This window comes from Durio zibethinus, chromosome 25 (assembly GCF_047325235.1).
Source record: "Durio zibethinus cultivar Kanyao isolate XHJ-2024 chromosome 25, ASM4732523v1, whole genome shotgun sequence".
In the NCBI taxonomy this organism is placed as follows: domain Eukaryota; kingdom Viridiplantae; phylum Streptophyta; class Magnoliopsida; order Malvales; family Malvaceae; genus Durio; species Durio zibethinus.
In genome coordinates this window covers 5,915,414-5,938,005 of record NC_143186.1, presented here as the reverse complement: position 1 = coordinate 5,938,005, position 22,592 = coordinate 5,915,414, and the positions used below count along the sequence as shown (strand labels likewise).

The 22,592-nt window shown below is 28.6% G+C and overlaps 2 protein-coding genes and 1 long non-coding RNA gene across 11 annotated transcripts; 1 reads left to right on the top strand and 2 right to left on the bottom strand.

The window, feature by feature from the left end:
* Positions 1–1,022: 1,022 nt before the first annotated feature.
* Positions 1,023–22,083, top strand: LOC111276647 (uncharacterized). 4 transcript variants are annotated; one of them, XM_089754777.1, is made up of 5 exons: positions 1,023–1,211; positions 15,184–15,312; positions 16,743–16,981; positions 17,151–17,369; positions 21,744–22,083. In XM_089754777.1, exons 2-5 carry the CDS (start codon positions 15,213–15,215, stop codon positions 22,014–22,016), a joined length of 831 nt encoding a protein of 276 aa, XP_089610903.1. In that variant the 5' UTR covers positions 1,023–1,211; positions 15,184–15,212; the 3' UTR covers positions 22,017–22,083. The 4 variants fall into 4 exon arrangements, with proteins under 4 accessions (XP_089610903.1, XP_089610904.1, XP_089610902.1 ...); XM_089754778.1 differs by lacking the exon at positions 1,023–1,211 and having other exon boundaries at positions 15,096–15,312; positions 17,151–17,291; XM_089754776.1 differs by lacking the exon at positions 1,023–1,211 and having other exon boundaries at positions 15,106–15,312.
* Positions 9,061–10,263, bottom strand: LOC111276646 (uncharacterized). 6 transcript variants are annotated; one of them, XM_089754607.1, is made up of 4 exons: positions 10,033–10,263; positions 9,760–9,862; positions 9,414–9,651; positions 9,061–9,334 (listed from the first exon to the last, which is right to left on the bottom strand). In XM_089754607.1, exons 2-3 carry the CDS (start codon positions 9,844–9,846, stop codon positions 9,430–9,432), a joined length of 309 nt encoding a protein of 102 aa, XP_089610733.1. In that variant the 5' UTR covers positions 9,847–9,862; positions 10,033–10,263; the 3' UTR covers positions 9,061–9,334; positions 9,414–9,429. The 6 variants fall into 6 exon arrangements, with proteins under 6 accessions (XP_089610733.1, XP_022718129.2, XP_022718126.2 ...); XM_022862394.2 differs by having other exon boundaries at positions 10,063–10,263; XM_022862391.2 differs by having other exon boundaries at positions 9,760–9,859; positions 10,063–10,263.
* Positions 12,506–13,241, bottom strand: LOC149511549 (uncharacterized). Its single transcript, XR_016333760.1, has 2 exons — positions 12,942–13,241; positions 12,506–12,851 (listed from the first exon to the last, which is right to left on the bottom strand). It is a non-coding gene; the product is annotated as an uncharacterized LOC149511549 (long non-coding RNA).
* Positions 22,084–22,592: the final 509 nt, after the last annotated feature.

The following is a 22,592-nucleotide window of genomic DNA, read 5'->3' as shown; positions in this document are numbered from 1 at the left end:
AGAAGAATTATGACAAATTATTATTCCAACTTTAAGATATAAATTTCAATTTTATGAAAAGTGTGGACAGTAAAAATAAAAAATAAAAATTAAGCTCGCTGAAAATTTTAAATATATTTGGTTTGGGCTTTGGATATAAAATTTTTAAAATTAAACTTTGCCATACCCGAACCTAAGATATTATTTTATAAATTTTTAATTTTAATTTTAATTTAAAAAGCTTTAAAATATTAAAATATTGATATAAAGATAAAATTTTTAATATTTTAAAATATTTTAAATATAACGAACTTCAATTGGGGGGGGGGGGGGGGGTTAAGGGTAAATAAGTAAGATTTATACTCGTCCATGAACAATTTTAATTTTGTTTACCAAGCAGACACCTCTAGTCGAATGAGAGAATATGAGATAATTAACATGTATAAAATATAATTTTTGCAGGGATAATATAATATTCCTCCACCTCTTTTCCACGCATGGCTGAATATTCAAAAAGAAAATTCATTTTGTATTCAAATAAAGTTCATACATGATAAATAGATATTAATTTATACATATATTAATGTTTGTTTCAATATAATCATATAGTAATGTTTGTTTTAATACTATTTATAACGATAGTTTTTTTATTAATGGTATATTTTATATTTTTATTCATGTTTTTTAATATATTGAATAAAAAATTATATGTAATAATCATAACGAATGCTTTGAAGAACACTCGTTAACAAATTTTTGTTTTCTGCAAAAAGGTTCTCATACGTTGAAGAGGAAATGTGACTGAATTATTGGCTTTGTGTATTTGGAGCAAGTATAAGATTGGAATCCCCACCTCTTGTCGTTGAGTGCATTGTTGCAGGTTCCAAAAAGAAAAACAAAACGATCTTATTGGATGTCTTTTCTTCAACTTCAAGTGGATGATTGAATATTTAAAAACACATTTAATTATTTTAGTTCCAAGTTGGCACCCAATAATATTGAGATTTGTGCAATCATCATATGGCCTTTGTTTAAGTCTTCCATTGACTTAAAATGTTTCCGTACAAGTTGGTTAAGAGTCCATAATTGGTAGACTGATCGGTTCGCTATGTTGAACACAGGAGTTGAGTTTGTTTCATCAAAACAAGCAAATTTCTGTGGAAGATGTGAGGTGCTGAGATGAGTTTATAAACAACAATGGGCAAATAGCTTGATGAAGATGCATGACTACTGTAAGTATATCTGAACAATCGTCTCTTTCTTGTTGATCTTATAATTTGCAGTAGTGCCAAAAGACTTTTGTAATCTCTTTTCTTTTGTTTTTGTTGTTCCTTTGATATCATCAAAATGGGCTGTTTAGTTCTTATGTTATCAGTTAACTGAATAAAAGAAATCATTTTTTTTCTATAATAAGTCACCATATGCAAATAGTAAAAAAGTTATAATTATTAAGATGTAAGCTCTGGCTTCTGAGTTCATAAGAAAATTAGTATCTTTAATATGTCTGCTTTAATCTTTTTTCATTTGGAAGGTGATAATGTTAATATCACTTCATTTAGAGGGAAGGGATGGGAAGGATTTTTTTTCTATTGCTACGTTTAGAGGGGAGAGATGGGACGGTTTTTTTTTTTTTTTTTTTCATCTTAACACTTAAAAGAAGAAATGCATATACAATTTTTGGTGTTTAGTGCAGGCGCATTTCAGTCTTTTATCCATCTTTCGTTTGAAAGTCTATTAGAAAATCTTTTGTTCTTATTTTGAAAATATACAAAGTTTGACATTGTCTTCAAAATTTAATATTGCATTGCCCTCACATCAGCCTCTTTTGCAACTCTGACTTCCTCATCAAATCCACACCTCCCAGTAAACATTTTATCCTTTCAGCTAGCACTTGGGCAAAGAATTAAAGTCATATTTTATATATAAAATGAGCCATAAAATAAAATGATAATTATCATATATTATTTTTTGTTTATATTTAAAGAAAGAGATAGAATTATAAAAAAGATTAATCATTTTTTTAATATAGAATAATCAAATCCTCTCAAAGTAAATAGAATTATTTTTAATTTATGATATTAATTTTAAATATTTTATTATATTTTTAAAAATTATATAAATAATTTAAATTATATATATAAATTTTTAAATAAATAATTTTATTTTAACTTTTGCACAAATTAAATCTAAGTTCCTTGATTTACACAGCTCCACAAATAGCTAGTTGCTGATCCAATAAATACACATCAGTTACTTTTATCATATTACATTCCAAGGAGCAAAAACAATTACCATTAAACAGGCAAAAAAAAAAAAAACAAAGCACACGTATCTGGAGATTACACGCTTCTTTCAATGAGAAAATTTTCGTCTTAAACAGCAACCAAAACCCCATCTTGCCTTTACCATCAGTACATAGCATTTCATGTCACTAAATAAGACTTCCTATTATCTCCTGCCAAACTAAACTTATTGATGGAGTTGAGCCTTCGATAGGATTTTTCAATTTGAAACATGATCAGCTCGAAATATTAACTAAATAATAAAAATGTTTTTTATGTAATTTAATTGTAAAATTTATTTTAAAATATTAAATATTAATATAAAAATAATTTTATATTTTTTAAATTATATGTGACCTATTAAATATAATTGGACCGAGGCTCGAACAAAATTTTCAAAATATCTTGAATCTAAACAGTTCTATATCATATAACCCATTTCTATAAGTTTCATTTCTCTAAGTTTCAATCTTTCCAAAATGACACTTTCTCCACATCTTGCCGAAAAGCCTAATTTCCTTCCCAAATTTAAGGGTACATCAATCAACTGACATTAAAAGTAAAATGAATGAGTAACACTCACTCCAGTCGAAATGCATCCCTTCCTCTCTTCATCAAAATCCTGGTTGTTTTATACTCCCCTCCTATGTACCAATTCTCTACTACATTCTCTTTCAATTCGGTCAAATCCTCCCATAGCTTTTTCTTAACAGAAGCACCACATGGAGCACAAATATTGACCAAACCACAATCAAAATTATGGAATACCGATCTTCCTTGAATCGTAGTAAATATGACCAAGATCCTAAGAAATCAAGTCTTAGAAAGGCAGTACTCTGAAATCACCAACAAAGAAAATATAACGCCACTCGAATAGAACAAAAGTAACAATTTTAAGTTGCCCAAAACAATAGCGCTTGTTTTCTACAAAATAACATGTGGTTGTGGAATCTTGTTCTTAGGTTGGTTGATTGAGAAATTTGGATTGCATTGTTCGCTTTTCTTGTCTTTTTTTTTTTTTTTTGAAAGGCAAAAGAAAAGCATTCAGTAAGAAGATAGAAAACCAAGTTCCCAAACAAATGGGAAATCACAATAGAAACCATAAAAGCAAACCTGCAAGAAAAATGAAAATGAGAGTCCCAACCCAATAAGGCATCTTAACAACCTTTCATTTCTCAGTAATGTTTCATCAGTGATTCAGTAGTACTGTACATATTGTTGTTTGTCGAAATTTTATTTTGTCAGGATCCTTAGGCTTTGCATGTTTCTTGTTGGGTATATGTCTCAGTGTTCGAGCTAGCCTGTGCAATTTGTGTTGTTCCTCAAGATTCCTTTTTTTTTTTTTTTCCTAACCCAAAGTAAAATTTTATTAAAAACAACAAATATTCTCTTTTTTGCTAAGTCAAATATTATTTTATTGGCATCAGGTTAAGGATACAAGCTGGCAAAAATTTCCAGAATACTCATCCCATGTCATTAAAAAAACACAAAACAATAACGAGCCCAAGTAAAACACAATCATCACAACCAGCCAACTAACGTCTCATTATGAATCTTCCTTTTTTGTGTGCCAGCACGTCACTCATCACATTCACTTCCCGAAGAATGTTGATCATTTTAACTTCACTCACTTATCCAGCCAATCTATTGATTGCCGAAAATATTTCCATAACCTCCACGATATGAATTCCACCTTCTCACGCCAAGATACAACTCTTTGAGCATATTCGTCTCACAACAAAATAATGATCTTTTGAACAAGTATTGCAACTCCATATGCTAAAAATTACCATTCCAATAATAGCCGACATCTTTGCTAACTTATTCAAAGAAGAAGAAAGTAGTCCATGACTCGTATCTCTAAAGGATATTTATCCCCACCGACGATCATACCAAAACAACATCCCATAAACTTGTATTTTCCCTCAAACCTCACAGGAAGAATAAATATTGCAAACAACACATACAAAATTATATCAAACCCATACTCCCCTAAGATACATTCGATTTCTACTTACGTAAACCCACTCTTCCTAAACCACTATAATTTCATACCATAAGCATGTCACCTGAACTCCTTGAATTAGCAGAAAAGCACCCATCAAAATTCCCTTCAGGCCATATCCTTAGAACCCATCCATCTAAAACATCTCCCAATTTTGTCTCGTGAATTAGCCCCATGTCCACCTGTTGATTAATCACAATTTCCTTCAACCCTTCACACTTTGCTAAGCTACCCAATCCACTAATATTCCACGTGGGGATTCTCATTTTGTACTCTTAACAAAAAATTTTTACCACACCCAAATTACTTGTACATACGACTGAATAATACCTCAATCAGAATAAAAAAAAAATACCTGACAACTTAGACCGATCAGATCTTCATAGATTCCAGGTCCATCAGCTTTTGAATCAGTTCATCATCATCACAACTAGCATACATGCCCGATTTCTTTCCAATTTCCTATGTTTGTTTTGCTTCCTCCATGCACAACGACCTTCTTCTATTACGAAAATCCAAAAGGCATTCACGATCACATCGTCATTGTTCTTTTTCAGGCCGGATCTCAGACTCTTTTTGGTTTTCTGCCCCCGTTTGTGCCAACCAATAGGTATCTTTTCTTGAAGCACCTCATCAATATCCTCTAAGCTCCTCACTTTTCTTTCCTTTTTTTTTTTTTTTTCTTTTTCCTTGATATTAGACGATCTCCTAAATTAGTGTTGCAATCTGCCTCCAATCCACCATGGTCAACTACATTACTCATACCTTCATTTAATCCCTCACCAACAGGCCCATCACCAAGGCAATCAGTTTCAATCTGGCCGGACTTGGTATTGTGACATAACGCTTTACACCTATCTCAATCAAGCCCCAAATAATCATTGCCTTCATCTTTGTGGGCTGCCTGTTCCTCCCCTAGCCCAACATAGGGAATGGGTGTGTCTCTTTCAATTTCCAAGTCCTAACCCTCCACCTTTTTTAATGAATTTTCAGATTCCCACTCCTCCAGACTGTCCCCACCAAGAGATTTAACTCTTTTACTAATCTTTTCAACATCCCCACCTTGAGCACACCATCTCTATTCTCTAGGCCCACACATGCTTCCTTGAACTCAACAACCACCCTTCCAATTGTATCAATAATGCCATCATTCCTAACCAAGCCATCCATGGCACTTAGGGATTGCTCATCTTCCAAACGAACACTATCTCCAGAAAAATCACAAGATCCATACTCCACAATAATAACAGCTTCATTAATACTCTTATTATTGTTAAATTTCTTGCAGCAGCTATGAAACAAGGAAACAAGATCCTCGCCAACTTCGGTCACCCTAACTTAGAAGGGCTTTTTTGCAATAAACAACTATAGTTTCATCCATCAACTTTAATTGATCCGTCATTATCATCATAGCCCCCTACTAAAATCCTGAAATTTAAGAGTTTTATCATCCAAACTCACTTACCCTCCCTAGATATTTGCAATATTCTTAGACGTATCATAATTCCATGCATGTAAAGGAATACGAAAACAAGTAACCCAAGCAACTCTTTGTTTCAGTTGTATCTTGCCTGACCATTCTTTAATCTCCACTAACCATTCTTTGAGCCACAACCAGCCCAAACTTTTCATGGCAGCCTCTGTTTCCAGATCTTCAAATTCAATAAGAAATTGCCCACCTGATATCTTCTTTACTGAAATCTCAAATACCCCATTCATCCTAGAATTCTCCGTTAACCTATACGTTTCATAATATCCCCTTGCCGCTCCGACCAAGCAGTTGTCTAACCAACCTTTCAATCACCTCATCCTCCACACTACCGTTGCATGATACATATAAGATTTCTTTCACAACTACCATTAGCTTTTCCATCATGTGCCATACCAGTCTCTCTGTCCCTATCTGATTCTTGCAAAGTGGTATTGTTGTTCACAAGCGCCTATAGGTATGTCTTTTGACCGCCCTTCACATTGCCTCCCTCATCCAACTTCTTGTTGTTTATCCCGTTTACCTCACAGACCTGGATGCTATTTGTCACCACTGTATCTGACGATTTTGAAGTCCGACACGGTATCCCTTGATTTCCATTTCTTCCAACTTTTCTCCAATACTTTGTCCTATCATTAAACCTTGCCATATTCACTCCAATACAGCAATCAAGCAACCAGGTCCTATCAAGTCTACTGTTAGCTTTCATTGCTCCCTCTTTATCTGCAAAACGTATAAAGCCAAAATTTTCCCCTTCCGACTTCTCTTTAGAAGGATAAACACAACACCATTGACCACGAGACCTTGAAGTTGAAAAACACTCTATAGCCATCTCCAGTTAATTCTTGATGGGTTATCATTGACAAAGACGATCGAAACCTCTTTATATCCATCTCCCATTTAAACCTCTCAGTAGTACATACAATACGAGAATAAGTGTATACAAAAATTAGACATTACCTACAGAATTTACCTACGGAATAAGCAACATATATTCTATCAAAGTTAGGACAACAATAGAACATACAAGGTATAGAAACCTAATAGAGAGTGTATCAACACCATATGAAAAATTCAAGAGAACTGTAGTTAACAACAGTTCCATCATTCACAAAAACATGTAAACCAATTAAACCCGAAAGTCGAAATTACTGGAGATCCCAATTAAACACCGGTCAAAAAGAGTCTGACCTACTTTCCTCATCATGCTAGTTTTTTTTTTCATTTCCTTAAGTTTTCTAATTACAAAATCTTCCTTTGGACGGAAAAGCTCACGTTTTTTCTCAATTCTCAAGTCTTGATAGTTTCATCACAGACCATTTATATAAAAGATTAAATAAAATAAAATAAGATTCTAAATGTAATACCATTTTTGTAGTGAATGAGATAGAAGATTTTTGGGCGAGGGTTAGACAAAGTGTTTTTAAAGACATAGTCTGGATAGACTTAAAACATAAGAGAAAAATTGTTTGTGTTATAATAATAATATAAATTCATTTGGTTGAATATATGGAAGAGGTAAAGGAAGAATGGGTACTATTTTTTAATGTCAATTGTAGGTGGCATGGGGAAGCTAAGGAATTAAAGAAGAACGTGCTTTTCATTAATAGCATAAAATTTGTCATGATATTTCGGTTTTGTTCAGTAAACTGTTGAATAGCGGATCTATAATTTTTTTTTTTTTGAAATGGCTCATTTATAATACATATAAAATTTTGTTGCCGAATTTATTAATTTTATAGATGAAAGGGTGTTCAGTCAAAAACTTTTCCTTCAAAATTTTTTTATTTTTCAAAATTTGAGAGCTTCCATGGACACACAAGATGAAAGAGTGGACCCGTCCCTGAATCGAAGGAGTTTCTTGGGAAAGTTAATAAAGGAAACAAAAAAAGATAAGAATATACCTAATAATGGATCTGTTATTCTAGGTGCATAACAAAACTTGTGTTCTAGTCATTAGATAAAAAGAAATTTTGCTCCAAAATATCCGAATATTTGTTTCAATAAAGTTGAGTTCGAAACTCCATTGTGGAAATAAAAGAAAAAAGAAATAAATATTATGCACACCAAAAAGCTTTAGAACCCAATGGTCAGGTAGGAGATTGTTTAGGAAATTATTGCTAAGACATTGGGTTTGTCACATGGAGTCATGGAAAAGAGCTATAAACACTCGCCTAATATGCTTAGGTCATGTTTAGTGTATAGGATAATAGATAGGATATGGTGATAATCATTTTATATTATGTTTGTTTTATATCTAAAGAAAACGATAAGATTACAAGGAAGATTCAATCTCCTCCCAAATGAAAATGATTATTTTTAATTCATAGAATTAAATTTACATATCCTATTATACCCTTAAAGATAATATTAATAATTTAAATTGTATAAATTTTGAAGAAGGAATATTTTGATCAATAAATAAATTATTATATCATAATCCTTGCACATATCAAATACAAGATAGGATGATATTATTTAATCAATCCTATTTATAATTTCATTTTATATTCTATCATATTATAATTATGCACACGAAACACATCCTTATTTTACATAATCATATAATATATAAGTTTTCAAAATTTTTATCATAGCTTATAAAAATTTTAGTACTTTTCAGTTAAGTCTCTAAAATAAAAAGTGAGTGAGTGAAATGAGTGTATTAAATAAGTACATGGAATACTGTTCGTTTCACAGACAATTAATTGAAAGAATAGGTTGTGTGATACTTCTTACGTTGATACTTTGGTATTACTAAAGTGGTTTGGGTGTATCTGATGCATATGATAATATGGATAATATATATAGTACAAGAGATGATTCATGTGTAAATTGTCTCTGCTTTATCTAAATATTTGATGCATGCTTGACCAAAACGTTTTGTAGAAGCATGTAAGGTAACAAGGCATGTAAAACTTAAACATTTTTTGAGTTTTGGGTAGAAAAACTATATAATATTGATCTATTAAATGAATTAATGCAAATTATTAAGAATAAGAGAATTTGTAGAATTAAACTGCCATAAAATTTTGAAATGAGGAAGGCATGTTCTTCTGCTATAATTTCTTGGGAAATGGTGGTATGACAAAGATCTTAGGCAATACCATGTTGAACTTGTTAATAAATCAACAGTTATACAATTGTTTTCAAAATAATTTCTTGTATTTAGAGAAACATCTTACGTTTGAAAATGAAATATAATTTATCCAAAATACCAGTGCAAAGAATGAATAGCATTGAAACAGGTAGCAATGATGAATCAACGGGATCTAAAATTAGGATAAAATGTTCATAGCACAAAGTGGAACAAATTAAGTTATTTAAGATGAAATAAAAATGCAAAGAGAACCGTCTTTCAATCCCAAAAACACATAAAATGTTCATAGCACAAAGTGGAACAAATTAAGTTATTTAAGATGAAATAAAAATGCAAAGAGAACCGTCTTTCAATCCCAGAAACACACCAATTTAGTTCTTGATAGATAGATAAACACACCAATACAAAAACCCTAAGTAGTTGAAGCTGCTTGTTCTTCACTTCTTTTATTCAATTGAAGCTGCTTGATAAATAAGAACCTTGGAAAATTGAATCCCATCAGAAAAAAATTCAATAACAAACTGATTGTAAACTGATAAAATTTAGGGCAAAACCAACCAGATATATCAAATGGTCAAAAGCCTTTGTTATCTTCAGCATCCCAAGCAGCAACCTTATCAAGAATGTAAGCGTCGATCTCAGAGTTCAGCTCTTTCAACTGGCGATTGCTTTCCCTAATTTTGGCAAACATCACCGCAAACTCTTCCAGCCCCAGCTTGGCGATCTGGGTACGCAGTTTCTGCTTCTTTTTCTTATCCTTTTTCTTCTTATCATTAACTTGCTTTGGTTTGCCAACCTAGATAGAAATGAAAACAAAAACCGAAATAAAGCAAAGACCAAAAGAAGTCTATATTTAGAGCTTGAAAAGGCCAAGAATTTTCCAATAAATTTATTGAAACTATACCTCAAACTTGGGTTTCCTTGACCTGCGGTGTTTCTTTTGGGAAACTTCAGGTCCAGTTTCTTTTCTTGCAGCCATGAAATTCTTCATTTTTTCTCCGTCTCTGCTAGTCAAAATTTAAAGAGAAAAAATATATTATTTTCTTGAAAGATTCCAAACTAGAAATTTTAGTACTATAAATTAAAATGCTTGCTGATAACGTCGATGGCATTTTTCGGATTATAAAAGAAATTAATATGAAAAAATTAAAAGAAAGAAAATAGGAGTGAAACTTACAAGTAATATGCAACAATCTAATAAACTCACACAGATAAGAATAACCTTAAAAATTTGCTGCTGGTTTAGCGATGCTGGCTGCGGTGAGGACTGAAAAGGGTGAACGACGGAGAGTTCGAAAGTTCGGACAACGTGTTCACTAAGAATGTTAATTTATACTTTTTTTTCTATTCCTTTTAGTTTGCCTAACAAAAATGAAACCTTTTTCTCATAAAGATAAGGTGTGTTTGGACCATCAAAAAGTAATGATTTTGTAATGCAAGAATACAATTATAAAGCGAAAAATTGGTATAAAATTATTTTAATTTTACATTTTGTTATATAAATTTTATTTTGTTAATCCAATAAGACATAAATTTCATTTTTTTATTTATGTAAACATGCACATACTGTCAAATTTTATGTAACTTAAAATATTTAATTTTTTATTTGGCAACGATAGAATCTCATTCATTTAATGTGTATAATATGAATATTAGATTGATTTGAAATTTTACCTACATAATAAATAAAAAATTACTAAATTTAAGTATTGATAATTTTTTAAAATATTAATTATACATAAAATTATATAAATGTGTAAAATTTAGTAAAATTGTTTTTGCAATATAAAATTGTTTTAAATTTATAATTTTTGAAACTAAATAAGATTTCTCTTGTACCCATATAAAATAAAGATGATGATAAGTTTTAAAAAGGCCTTTGACTTTTAAGTGAGGGTGAACATGTTAGCTTTTCTAATTTCACTTCCAATGACACTGCCGTTGAACCTGGAAATCGCACGACGGTGGCCGTCAAACAGACAATTCTTCGAACGTCTCGCACGATCGACTCGTCTATTATACAGCCATTGCGTGTGTTTTGATCATTTGATAGTAATGACGTATAGTAAATTATAGTGAATAATATAATTATTAAATATTAGATTAAAAGTTATATATAATAAAAATTTATAATTTTTTAATTTTTATAAACTTTATTTATTATATAAAATTATTAATAAATAATTAAATTTATTCAAAATATTTATTAATATATTAAATAATAAAATATATATTATATTAAATTATTAAAATTATTTTATGACTTTTAAATAAAAAATAAAAAAACTATAAGAATATTTTCAACATAATAATAAAAAATAAAAAATAAAAATAAAAAATCTCACTTATCGATCAACTAAAATAAATGAAAATTTGAAAAGTGATCAATTTTTAATCGCAAATCTTCTTTAGACGGAAACGAGAGTTGGGAGTGGCACTTTTTTTTTTTTTTTTATGACAACTGCACCGCCATCTACTTTAATGTTCATAGTGTTGTGATGAGGCAAAAGGGCCCATCTACTTCGGATAAGGATGATTATTAAATTTGTAATTTCATTAACATGAACAAAAGTCATTGTGGTTTCTTTGAACGGAATTGTGCCTTGCTTGGTGTTGGTGCTGCGTCAACCTAATTGGGCCACGTTAATGAAATCACTTTCTTTTCTCAATTTGCCTAAACTGCTGTTTCTCACATCCTCAGTTATTGCAAGAACCCAACTCAGTTATGTCAGAATCTTCAAAAAACATAAAAACCAAATTCTTATTCCAGAAGCAATATAAATTATAAAAGGCAGATGAGAAATAGTAAACACATCTCTTTAATTAGCTCTTCTGTAGATACTTTTATGGGATCTCCACCAAGTCTATCCATCTTTAAACTCTTCCCGGAGCTAATTTTCAGTTCTTTTTTCTTTTTTTTTTTTTTTTTTTACGACGATAAAATGGCTCATATCTACTTTTTCTCGCTTAGTGGTGAACGGTTGAAATTGTTGGTTAGTATAAGCATGACTTTAGAGCTTGATTTTGAAAACAAAAAAAATCAAATTATTATAGTACAAAAATGGATGATAAAGTTCATGAAACTTGAGTCTTAATTTTTTTAAAATTTTATTGACACCATTACATTTAATAAATAGAAGTTATAATTATAATTAAATAATATATTTATTAAATTTAAAATTTAATTCAATTAGTTCATATAACTACTTTTAAAAAATGATATGCAATAAATATTGAATTAAAATTCCAATACCCCCAACCGCTTCTGCTATGCTCAGGTTATAGTCTTTTTTGTACAAAAAATAATACATTTATGAAAAATATTGATAAACAAACCGATGAAACAAACAAACTAATATAATGTTGGACAGTTTTAAGGGTGCAGTATCTCACTTTGGTCAAACGCATTCAAGATTATTTTTTGTGAGTGCCTCACACAAATATCAAACATGATTGACAAAATTTCTTAATTATTTGTTAGATCTATATTAATTGCTAGATTAAAAATACCTTAACGATTTAGGAAATGTCTAATCATATGCTTTATAGTCTCTAAAATACACAAGTGTGTTGTATTTTAACTAGTTTTCAGGATAATGTGTAACTTCACGGCGACAAACCAAATCCAAATACATGTCATCAAATTTGAGTTATTTGAAGAAAAGTGATTAATCATAGAAGGAGACTGATACATTAATTTCATATATCCAAGATAACTAACAGTACTTCACGTAAACTAAACAATACTTGATTACAACCATAGACCAAAATGTGCTATTTCCCATTCAACATTTCATTGATATTTAAATAACAAAGCTGGGTGTCCTACTGAGTTCCATGTTGTCGCATCATGGAGATTTTGGATTTAATTTCTTGAGATTTTTGTTGCACTTCTCTTTGCCCTTCTCTGAGGCTTTTTTGTTCCTCACAAATCACTGCCATCTCTGCTTTCAATTCTCTCATACTTATCTTTCTTTTGCCTTTCCTCTTTCCTTCCTGGGCATCCAAATTTAACATTATAATATCACATCATAACATTAACAAAGAAAAAGAAAGCAAATATGAATTGGGTTTGCCATCATATACCATTTGCTTTGTCTTTTCCGGAGTGGTTGTGCTCTGTTCCTCCATTTTTTCTGCCTTTATTCTCAGCCCAAGAACTGCCACTGAATCTCTCGCAAGCTCTATCTATATATAAACACAAGTCAATATTCTTGCGGATGAGTCGTTGTCGAAAGGATCGCGCGAGTTTCTTTCCCTCTCATAAAAAGAAACCGGCTGAGTCGCGCGAGATATGATTTAATAGCCAGGTAGAAGAACGACTTATCTTCTGGCATCGTGCCCCATTTTCTTTAATCCGATGGGGATGCCTATTGACTTTTTCAATTCTACTTTTAATTTATTTAATATCCTACCTTTTTTTTTTTTCTTGTGTTCATATTATGTCCATTTTTTAAGAAAAAAATTCCTACAATTCTTTTTTTATAATAACTTTTATTATATTTTTTATAAAATAAATAAGCTTGTAAGTTTCTATGTACTATCTTTTTAACAAATTTGCAAGTTGATTTTTTTTTATAATTTTAAGAAAAATTATTTCATATATTATTAGTGAAAATTTAAAATTTTATTAATGGAATTGAAAATTTGTTACATATTTCTTTACGTTATATTAAAAAATACAAAATTAATATAAAAAAAGTACACGTGATATTCTTTCAACCTTGCTAAATGAGTTTAAAATTTTCATTAATGAAGTATAAGAAATAACTTTTTTTAGAACCATGTCACAATTTTTTTAATATCAACTTTAACACTTTTTACTTTCTAATATTAAAAATTCTAGTTTTCAAACTATAACTAAAAAGGTTTTTGCAAATAATATAAAATAGATAATTCAGTTAATATATGTTTATATTTAACATATAATATCAACAATTGAGTTAGTATTGGAAGTTAGTAGATCTTAAAATAGATAATTCAATAAATATACATAAAATTATAAAATAAATAAAATAAAATATATTATTCTTTTCATTTGAAATTGAATCTTTTTATAATATTATTTAGAATTAAAATATTTTGAAGATTTTGATTTTAAAAATTTTAAAAACCTAATTTATTTTATAAGAAATTATCTAATCTATAGTCAATAAAATTTTAAAACTCTATAAGTAGGAGGTTAGTAGGATGACATATACCTCTTGACGTATATTAAAATATAAAAAATCAATTAAAAATAGTTTATATTTGATTTATTGTATTCTATACACAATTAGTGAATCAAATGATGTCATCTTATTAATACGTAAATATCAACTCTTAAAATAAATATTCAAAAAATTAAATATAACATTATCTAATTCACCTCATTAATAAGATGAGATTATTCAATTTACTAATAGTATATAGAATTTATACACTGACAGTTCATCAAATATAAACTCTTAAAAAAATAAACATATAGTGCATCAAATATAAACTTTTATTTTATTGCACTTAATTTTTTATTTGAAATTCATATTTACATTTAAAAGAAATTACTAGGCTAAAGGGTTAAAAATACCCTTAAACTATAATTTAATAACCATTTAAACTCTTAACATTATATTGTAATAAATCAAACCATTAATTTTTTATTTTAACTCAATTGAACACTTAAATAGAAGAAATCTAGTCAGTAACAAAATATAATTAGTTAATCTCCAAACTATATTCAATTGAATCATTAGAGAGATCTTAAAGAGAGGAATAAAGAAAAAAGTAAATATATATATTTTATTTTATTTTATTTTCACATATATATATTAATTATGTCACATAATAAATTTTCATATATTTTTATTGATGTCACATATAATTTTATATTAGTTGGCAAAAAAAATTAATGATGTTCATTTTTCATCCAAATAAAAACTTAATTAAATACAAATAAATATTTTAAAAATTAAGTGATAGTAATTTAAAAATTGGACGATTTTTCTAATTATAATTCAAAGCATTTTTAAACACTTTAATCAAATTACTAATTAGAAGCTGTACTCTTCCATTCCCCACAAGTGCTAGAAAAGTTACCTTCCATCTAGTCATGTTGACGCAAGTGAGTTAAAATAAAACGCCAAGTTGCATGTCGTACGATCATTTAACATTTGGTCCCCATTTACGGGGCTAGTCGCGCTATCACTTTACGATTGGTCGATCATAAAACGCCAAGTTTTCGTCGTTCAATCAGTTTCCACTCCCCTTTGACTCTTGGTTTTAACCAACCATTTTTTGTTGCCCAATGCTTCATAAAACACCGTTTATATCTCGACTTTTTTTTTTTCAGAAAAAAAGAAAAGAATGATTGGTTAATCAATGGATAACTCCGGAAAACCAAATATTTATGGAAGTTGTGCAGGTGAAGACGCCGGAGAAGACATCCTTCAGAGCCTTCACGACGGCGGCTGTAAATCATGTAAGTGTTATCTGTGAATCTTATCTTATGCTTTGTTCAAGTTTTTGTTGTGGTTTTACATCTTCTTAAGCTAAAGGGTAACCAATAAATATTCAAGCTTCAATGACTAATTTTAAATTTTAAATTCTTTTAATTTTATTGATTTCTTTTTGGCAAATAAAATTTTCAGACAAATAGGTTGCTCCAACCCCTAATATCCAAAAATCATTTTCTTGAAAATTTAAGTAATAAATGTTTAAAATCAAACTTCTAGAAAGCTTAATTAGTTAGAAATTTTCAAAATTCCTCTGATAAAAAAGAAATTTTCAATTGAAAAAATTTTTAGCTTGTATAATGTGACTAATTAGTTAATTGAAATTTATAATTACTTAAGTAGCGTTTAGTATCCTCTGCAAGATCATCATGGTAATATAATTATCAGGGTGATTTTATTACCAAGATAATTTTAACACTTATGATTTAAAATTACTTTATTTAGTTAACAATAATTAATTCTTAAAAATTAAAGATCATTGTATTTAATATTATTAAAAATTAAACATTATTTTGTTTAAAAATACGAAAATAACCATGCACATTATAATAGTTATATAAATTAATAATTTTATGGTTGTTTAACAGTAATAATTTTTAAAATACTAATAATATTTATTTTATTTATAATAAAATACAATTATATTATTAAAGTAATAAATATATTTATTGATATTTGTAATATAAATTATGAAAAAAAATTTAATTAAGAAAATAAATTCAATATGTTAAATTCATAATAAAAGAAAAATAAAAAATTATATTATATATAAAATATTTAAAAAATATATACGAATTATTTTGAACTTGTTATAATGAATATTAGTTTAAAAATATAAAAATTTATAATATAAAATAATTACAATTTTAAGATGCAACAAGCTTTTAATTCACCTATTAAATGAGGAAAATTGATTATTATTAATTTTATATATAACTTTATATTGGTGATAAAAGTTTCCCATCCTTTTGAATGAAAATTAAATAATATTTAAAAACAATGATTTGATTACTCTTGATGATCCAAAATCACTACTATGTAAGATCACCAAGTACTTATTAAATACAGTGATCCAATTACTATGTGCAGCTCAATATATTTTTAAAGTGATCACCCAATACCAAATACTACCATAGAAAATTGAAAGCTTTTTGCATATAAAATTTATTAAAATGTCTTGAAAATTGTGTAGGGTATGAATACATACAACATATATATATTATAATTTTAATAATTTGTTAGATGAAAAAGGATATAATGTTAAAGTTTATTACAAAATTATTCTGTCCTAGTTTTAATTAATTGTAAATTGTCCTTCAAGATTTTATCTTAACGTTCTTATAACTTTTAATAGTGAAAATTGAAATGCTTTTATCTCAAATGTTAATTTCCCTAGATCAAGGTAGTGCAAAAATTCTACTACAACACCTTGATCAAGGTCAATTTAATCAAATTGATGTCTCAAAATTGACTGGAAAACATTATCATCAGCCTGCATTAGTAAGCAGTGGAGAGGTACACCATATGGCTATAGAAGAATGCTTATCAACGGAAGCTTCAATTGTGTTTGATGATTACCTAAGAAAAGCCGAAAATAAAAGAAAAATAGATAAAGCATATAGAGAAAGATGCAAGGTAACTACTACCCCTTGTTTTCGTTATTTCCTTTCCATTGATTGATTTTTTTTTTTTTTTTATCATCATTCTCCCTTTTCTTCCTAGCAAATATTGCATAGTCTATTACTAGGTTTAATACTCACTAGTACTACTTTTGTCTTTGACCTTTCTGTCTAATATTTTACAGATGAAAAAACTACAAATGGAACAAGACATGGTGACTTTTGTCGAAGAAAATAAGCGTTTAAAGATAGAGAATGAATCTTTGAAGGAGAAGAATGCTTCTATGAATCAAATTTTGCAATCTCAAAGGAAAGAGCTGAACGAGGTTAAAAATATTGTTGAGAACTTAAAATTTGAGAATAAGAAGCAAAATGCACTTGCACAAATACTGTCAGACCTTCTAGTGAGTTTTTCTCTCTCTCTCAAGACCCACGCGCACGGGCATATACAAGACGCATGATAGGGGTGTAAATGATACATTAGTACTCGCAAGCTATTCGGGTTCTATTAAAAAAAACTCGAATTCGGTTCGATTATTGTCGAGTCGAGCTCGAGTAGCTCGACTTATCGATCGAGCCGAATTCGAATATTCTTATATCTGACTCGAGTAGCTCGCGAGCCTAATCGAGCTTTTATATTTAAATATATTTTTATTATTTTAATTAATAAAATATTTCGAATCCGAGTTCGAGTTCGAATTCGAGTATGAATAATCTAACTCTTGTCGAATATGCGAATCGAGCTTATTTTTACATATTAATCGAGCTTAATCGAACGAGCTCGAATAGGCCGAATTCGATCACGAATCGAGCTCAAGCTTGAAAAATAAAACTCGATCGAGCTCGAACCGAGTATCGAGTCCCGAGTTGTGAGTCGAGCTCGAGTTCGAGCTTCTCACTATTCAGCTCGGCTCGGCTCGTTTACATCCCTAATGCATGAGATTAGATTTTTTTTTTGTTAATTTTATTCTAATATATATTCATAATTGTTATTTACTATTATGATAGAAATAAATCATTCTTCAATTATGAAACCAATTCAATATAATTATAACTCTTCTATATCTAAAGATGAATCTTCGTATTAATTAATAATTTTAGTTAAAAATAACAATTATTTTAAAAAATGTGTATTTTCATTAATAAAAAACTTTACACAATCAGTGTTTATACATACACGTGTTTATATATTATATATTTACTCGCTATTATATGTTTAAAATAATAAATATTTGGCATAAGTATAAAAAAAGCCCATGATTAAAATTAAATAATCATTCAAACTCCTTTTATTTTATTATAATCAACTAAGTTCTCAAAATCTATTTTTACCAATTGAACCATTCTTAGACAAATATTTGTTAACCATCAACACACATTTTTATCCAATCGATGCTTTAATTGAATGAAAATAGATGATTAAAAATCTAACTAATCTAAAATAAAAAATTCAAAACTTGATTAATTGTACTAAAATGTAAAGACTTAAATGATTATTGAATTTTTATTCGAAGATTTAGCTAAAATATTTTGAGATATATATTATATTACTTATTATTGTTGATAGGTAATTGATTTGCAAGATCTTATGGTTTTGTTTAGTAGAGGTTGGGGGTAATTAATTGGTAACTATTAATTAGTATCTAATTATTTCTAAATATTTATTTAATTTGTTGTATTTGAATGTTGAAACTTTAGATAGTTTCTCTTCTTAGATTAATTTTTGGTTAAATATTGCATATCATTGAAGTTAGTTTAAATTTTTAATAGTTAATGTTAGACATCAAAATTTAATAAATAAAGTTTTAATTGTTACATATCAACATTAAAAAGAAGTAATATATATATATATATATATTATATCCCTGCTCATTTTTGGCATGGAATTTTAGGGAGTGGGGAGAAGATAGGAGTGTAATTGAACATAATACATTACTAGTCTCAAATTCAACTAGACTTAAAATCTCAAGTTTCAAAATCAGTCTCAAGTTCTCTCTCTCTCTCTCTCTCTCTATATATATATATATTATATCCCTACTCCTTTTTAGTATGTGTTTTTAGGGAGCAGAGAGAGGATAGGAGTATAATTGAACCAAATACATTACCAGTAAGTCAGACTCAAGTTCAATGTACAAATATATATATTAATTATATCCCTACTCCTTTTTGGTACGGGATTTTAGGGAGCAAAAAGAGGATAAGAGTGTAATTGAACCAAATACATTACCAGTCTCAAACTTTGCTTGACTTAAAAACTCAAGGTTCAAAGTCAGACTTAAGTTCAATCGAATTTTATTTTTCATACTTAAACTCAATTCATAATTTAATGGAGTTGTTTGAGTTTGACTCGATAAGTTTGATAGAATTGTAGATATTAATATTAAATACTATATTTTATTGTTTATTTATATATACATATATATTTAATATATTAAAAAAAGGTTTGATCAAGCTTGCAAGCCACTTGAATGAGGTATTAAACTACCCAAACTTAGCTCGAGTCATTACTAGTAGCTTAAGTTCAAACTCAATTTTTTTTTTTTAGTCGAATCCAAATAACTTATGAGTAATTTGACTCCTTTATACTCCTAAGAAAGGTGGTGTTTGGGAAGGAGTAGTTGGTGGGGAAGTGAATTGACATTTCTAAAAAGCTAAAGCCATGGGACAATGCAAGGGTTGAAAGAGAGAATGGTAAAAAGAGGAAAGTCATGTTAGGGTTTAATTTAAAATTGTCAATAAATTATATAATTATTTTTTATTAAAAAATTAATTTTAAAATTTTAAAATCCTAAAAATTTAGTAAATTTAATTTTAAAAATATATTTAAAATTAATTTTTATATGAAATGTCATTTTATGATTCATTGACAATATAATATATATATATATATATATATATATATAGAATAAGGTATCAAATATGAACTTTTAATTTTATGCAAAATGTTATGCACAACATGCATGAAGGTGAAAAAACAAGGAAAAATTATAACATATATGTTGTGATTTAAATGGGTAGGATTAGGAATGGCGACAAGTCAGGTTAGGGTCAGTTTTTTCTCATCTCGAACCCGACCTGACTCTATCCATAATACCCAAAATCGACCCAACTCGATTAATTTTATTATCTTTTATATTAAAACCTGACTTGATCTGACAGTGTATAAAATCGTACCCAATCAAAAATTAATAAAATATTATTTTTTAAATATAAATATAAACTTAAATAAATATAAAAATTGATATAAATATATATAAATATAAAAATAAATAAATAATATATATTTATACCAGATTAGGTCGGGGTAAGTTTGTCTAAATTTTGATCCTCACTTTTTTCTTCTATTATCCAACTGGATCCGACCTAAAATTTGATTTTTAAAAAAATCACTCTTATAAGATTGAGTATAAGATTGAGTTGGGTCAAAATCCGATAGATTTAGACTGAACTATCATCCCTAAATAGGATATTGCCTTTGAAGACCATTAGTAAACGATTCTTTAAATATGACATGTTGATGCTAATTTGGTCCAACAAGAATAGCCTATATAAGAATAAACTTTAGGCCCACATCGCATATGGCCTGGCCATTCTTTAGGCTTATTGACCTCATTATCAAACTTTTCTCTACAATTGATTAGTATTAGAATTATTATATTTTGATATCGGCTAACGAAGACTTTAAACTCCATAAGCAGAATAAAAATATTGTCATGTGTTTCTATTCATTATATTAATTTTTTAATTTTTTTAAAAATATATGTTCGTTGATTGTGTATGAGATAATTTTAGTTAGTATAACTAAGTGATCATACACAAAAGTTCACATCAATAAAATATGGTGAATTTGAAGTACATATAAATGAAATAAAATTTTCTTCATGTTGATAATTTGTTTAATTAAAGTTTAATTTCTGTGGAGATTCGCACCCAAGTTATAAGGTATTGTTCACTTTAATCCAAAAATCTCACATTTTTGTCCCATAAAAAATGGTTATAAGTTTGGATTTAAATATCTACTTGTATATCATAATAAAATTTCAGAAATTCCTGATATGAAATTGAGATGTTACAAACTCTCTCGTTAAAGCTTTATATCCTATCAGGCCTAATACAAAGCACACACAAAATCACAGAACCAAGATCACACTAAAGTTGAGTTCTAGAGGTGGTTTTCACGGTATGCCACTAAGCTCTCGTCCGACTGGTAATATACCTCTGATACCATTTGTGGAGACCTACACTTAACCTGTGAAGTATTGTATGCTTTAATATGAAGATCTCATGATTTTATTCCACAAAAAGTACCTCACTAGTTTGGATTTAAGGTTTTGCTTATATATCATAGTAAATTTTCAAAATCTCTCGATATGGAGATTGAGGTGTAATAAATTCTATCTTAACATAATGTCAGAGTAGATATTGTTCATGTTGTTGTCATGGACTTCTTATGCTTACATACAAAATATTTACTATAGTATAAATATAATAATGACTAGTGATTTTAGGTTTGATATCCACCCTCAAAATTCAATAATTAGATTAAGGTACATACTTAGTAGTGTAAATGATCATTAAATCTACAAGTTTTTATTTTTATAATTGTAAATTATTCTAGAATGCCAAACGATACATATATATTGTTATATCTAAAGTCTATACTTGTGAACCTTTCTTTTTTTATCATTTCTCTCTTTTGTGATATGGAAATATATATGTGATTTATGATTGATTTCAAATTATAGATTTATTGATATTAAATTTGGAACCATCTACAGGTTAATCCTGATATGTGCCAAGAAAATCAGAAGCTTAAAGATGAAAATGCTCAGTTGACAGAAATGGTTAAATTGAGTGATGAGCAATTAAAGATTGTGAAGGAGAATGGAAAGTTACACCATCAGAATATGCTACTCAAAGTGCAGATAGATGCTTTATGCGGTAAGATAGTTCATGAAAATAGCAAATTTGTGGCCATAAGTTACTGGGATAAGGGGGCATTGATAGATATTGTAAAAGGAAACTACACTGTTTCTCTCTCTTTCTCTTAAAAAACAAGGGTAATAGTAAGCAATTTATTTGCTAGTAATGAAGTTTGGATTTGGTTGATGCTTTTTATTATTTTCCCTTTAATGTTTAGTTTATTTTTTATTCAACTTTAAAAAACAAAAAATAAATTGTAAAATTATCAATCAAATAAATCTTAATATTTCTCTTAGTATTTTGTCTCCAATATCATCACATATTTAAAATTCAATTTTCTTTACATTCTTCTTTTAGGTGAAATTACATTTGATTTTAGTGTTACAAAGTTAATATGAGGCGAATAATTTCATCAAACAAAAATCTAAAATTGAAGAAAGATAAGAAAAAAATAATTTTTTTAATTAAAAAGGAAAAGAAAATTTTAGTCATAGTTTTAGGGTTTTTTTCTTGTAAGAAACAATTTCATTATTTTTTTGGCTAATTAGAATAATATATATATATATATAGTCAATTTTAAGATTTTTAGATTGATATGGTAGAATTTCGGCTTGATTGGGACTTTTAGATTGGCTTGGATCAATTTCCGTTGGGCCCGATCCTTCTTGGATTTTGTGTTGTTTGGATTTTCTTTGATTTCTTGG